This window comes from Acanthisitta chloris, unplaced genomic scaffold (genome assembly GCF_000695815.1).
Source record: "Acanthisitta chloris isolate BGI_N310 unplaced genomic scaffold, ASM69581v1 scaffold9958, whole genome shotgun sequence".
Lineage (NCBI taxonomy): Eukaryota > Metazoa > Chordata > Aves > Passeriformes > Acanthisittidae > Acanthisitta > Acanthisitta chloris.
Genome location: NW_008688660.1, coordinates 512 through 3966, shown reverse-complemented (window position 1 = coordinate 3966; position 3455 = coordinate 512). Strand labels below are relative to the sequence as shown.

Here is a 3455-nt window from a genome sequence, read left to right as displayed (position 1 = left end):
GCCAGGGGGTGGGACACACATGTGTCCAGCTGTGCCACCGCTGTGTCACCCTCTGTGCCAACCCCTTGTCCCCACAACCCCAGGAAGCCGCTGCGAGCGGAGGAAACGGCAGAGCCCAAACCGCAGTGACGTCCGGAGTCAGCCCGACCCGTCGGCTCAGCACGGCACGGGGGACACGGGGGGACACGGCGGAGGAGGATGCTGCTGGCTGCAGGATGGACGAGGCGGTGGTGAAGCAAGGTGGGATCTACCTGCAGCAGCAGCAAACCTTCGGGAAGGTGAGGAGGAGGAGGAGGAGGAGGGAGGCTGCTGCGGTGGGGAAGAGCCACTCAGGGTTTGGCCGGGTGGGATATGGGGTGATCCAAAGGGAATGGGTTGTTCCAACCTGTTGGCTTTGCAAGGATCCACCAGCTCCTTGCCAGTTACCTGGGACAAGGTGGGGGGATGGAAAGTGTTGGGACATACCCCAGCTGGGGTTCCCCACAGAGAATCTGCAGAACTGAGACATGGGTATGACCTGGAGTGACTGGTGTGACCCCCAGCCACGTTAGGTGACTGATGTGACCCACACTGGGTGACTGATGTGACCCTCAAAGACGTAGGGTGACTAGTGTGACCCCCAGAGCCATGTGGGGTAACTGGTGTGACCCCCAGCCACGTTAGGTGACTGATGTGACCCACACTGGGTGACTGATGTGACCCTCAAAGACGTAGGGTGACTACTGTGACCCCCAGAGCCATGTGGGGTGACTGATGTGGCCCTCAAAGCCATGGGGTGAGTAGTGTGACCCCCAGAGCCATGTGGGGTAACTGGTGTGACCCCTAGAGCTAGAAAGTGACTGATACAATCCCCAGAGCTGCACTGGGTGACAAATACAACCCCCAGAGCTGCACTGGGTGACAAATACAATCCCCAGAGCCGTGGGATGACAGACACAACCCCCAGAGCTGCACTGGGTGACAAATACAATCCCCAGAGCCGTGGGATGACAGACACAACCCCCAGAGCTGCACTGGGTGACAAATACAATCCCCAGAGCCGTGGGATGACAGACACAACCCCCAGAGCTGCACTGGGTGACAAATACAATCCCCAGAGCCGTGGGATGACAGACACAACCCCCAGAGCTGCACTGGGTGACAAATACAATCCCCAGAGCCGTGGGATGACAGACACAACCCCCAGAGCTGCACTGGGTGACAAATACAATCCCCAGAGCCGTGGGATGACAGACACAACCCCCAGAGCTGCACTGGGTGACAAATACAATCCCCAGAGCCGTGGGATGACAGACACAACCCCCAGAGCTGCACTGGGTGACAAATACAATCCCCAGAGCCGTGGGATGACAGACACAACCCCCAGAGCTGCACTGGGTGACAAATACAATCCCCAGAGCCGTGGGATGACAGACACAACCCCCAGAGCTGCACTGGGTGACAAATACAATCCCCAGAGCCGTGGGATGACAGACACAACCCCCAGAGCTGCACTGGGTGACAAATACAACCCCCAGAGCCATGGAGTAACAGACACAACCCCCAGAACTGCACTGGGTGAGAAACACAACCCCCAGAGCTGTGGGGTGACAGACACAACCCCCAGAGCTGCACTGGGTGACAAATACAACCCCCAGAGCCGTGGGATAACAGACACAACCCCCAGAGCTGCACTGGGTGACAAATACAACCCCCAGAGCTGTGTTGTTTCCGTGGCTGACAAAGGTTGGGGTTTGGCAATGCCTCCCAAAGGGGAAGGAGCTGATGGGCGTCTCCAGCTCTGTTCCTGGGTCTTGTTCCCCATGGACACCCTCCAAAGAAGCTCAAAATGCCACGGGAAGGGCAGGCAGGGCAGGCAGGGTGCAGGCAGAGCATGCCCTTCCTGCAGCAAGGCAGGAGACACACGATGCTTGCCGTGACAGAGGATGGAGAACAGGACAGAAGACCATCCTGATGCATATCCCAGCACCACATCCCAGGAAAAGGGAGCTGTGTTCCAGCAGAGCCTGTGCAGGCCTTGCTGCAGGGAGCTGCTGTGGAGGCTAAGTTGGGTTTGGTGCAAGACTTCCTCTGTCCCCACTTCCCTTCTGCTGCTGCCTCCCACGCTCAGTGAGCCCTGGATTGCTGCTCCTTGGGTGAGGGGAGTTGGGAAGCATTTAAAAGTTGGTGTTTTCGAGGAAAATGAAGGGAAAAAGGAGCTGGAAGTCCTTCCATACTGGGACACTGTGGGCATGGCTTTTGGGTGCTGTGTGGAGGATGGATCCATGTGCTGGGTGAGGATGGGATGCTGCTGGTGCTGGAAAAGGATGCAAGGCAAAGCCTTGCTGAAGGCTTGGCTGTGTGTCAGGGAGATTTATCCAGAGATATTTAAATCCAGTTGATCTCACCCCCCCAACTTTGTCCAGTCTTTGGTGAGGTGCAAGACCTTGCCCAGACCCTGAAGGTGTTCCCACCAATGTACTGCCCCAGGATCCTGCATGATCCCAAGGGGATAAAAACCCCTGGAAGGGTAAAACCCACTGATTCTTCCCATGGCAGAAATGGAAGAAGTTCTGGGGTGTCTTATACCGGGAAAGCTCCTGCTCCACAGCCCGTCTGGAGCTGCTGGAGGGCTCGGGACCACCACGGAGAGCTGAGGGCAGCAAGAGGCTGGTCAGGCTGAGCGACTGTGTGCACGTGGCAGAGGCAGGAGGTGATGCCACCTGCCCCAAGGACACTGTCCCCTTCCTGCTGGAGACCACCGACAGGCGCTTCCTCCTGGCTGCAGATGGCACCGAGGTGGCTGACTGGATCCAGAAGCTGTGCGAGTTGGCCTTCCCGGTATGCTCCAGCTGTGGGAGATGGTGGGATCCGTGTGGGAATCACTGTGGTGGGGATGCCACGTTCTGCCCTCGCTCACCTGCTGCTCTTTCCCATGTAGAGGAGCAGGGAGGAGCAGGCAGCAGGCAAGGATGAGCCACTGAGCTCAGTGGGCACTGATGGAGAGTTCTCCATGGAGGAAAACTCTCTCTACAGCTCCCGGGACAAAGGTAGGCACTGGGAGTGGGACAGGAGATGGGTTTGCTAGCACGGGAGGCACCTCATCACCTCCTTCTCTTGGCCACTTTGTGCCAGGGAGCAGCTCCCACCACAGCTGTGTGCAGGCAGTGTGTGGGATGTCTCCTCCTGGAATAGCCTCTTCCTGCTGCGGTTCAGGGCTGGGCTGGCTGTGCTATCAGCAGTGTCCGGAGCCCTCGAGCCCTTATCAGCCGGACACTGCTGCCCTGAGGGGGGTCATGAGCCCCACAGCCCCTCTCCAGGGTGGGAGATGCATCTCAGCCCCTTGCACTTGTCCAATGCCACCTCCTCCATCCCCAGCCAGCCTGGAGCAGGCGTTCGAGGTGACAGTGAGGACCACCCAGTCCTCCCAACGCTGTCACCTCTGGGGCCGCTTCATCCTGCAAGCCAGCGAGGAG

The 3455-nt window shown here is 58.5% G+C and overlaps 1 protein-coding gene across 1 annotated transcript in view; it reads left to right on the top strand.

The window, feature by feature from the left end:
* Positions 1-215: 215 nt before the first annotated feature.
* The window catches only part of LOC103808334 (docking protein 2-like), a gene marked incomplete at its 3' end in the record, with an annotated part of 3713 nt that continues 473 nt past the window's right edge, over positions 216-3455 (top strand). The window contains 4 exon segments of the mRNA XM_009081114.1: positions 216-278; positions 2539-2820; positions 2921-3042; positions 3362-3455. The exon segment at positions 3362-3455 is cut by the window's right edge and continues 9 nt beyond it. Coding sequence (XP_009079362.1) covers positions 216-278; positions 2539-2820; positions 2921-3042; positions 3362-3455 — 561 coding nt within the window.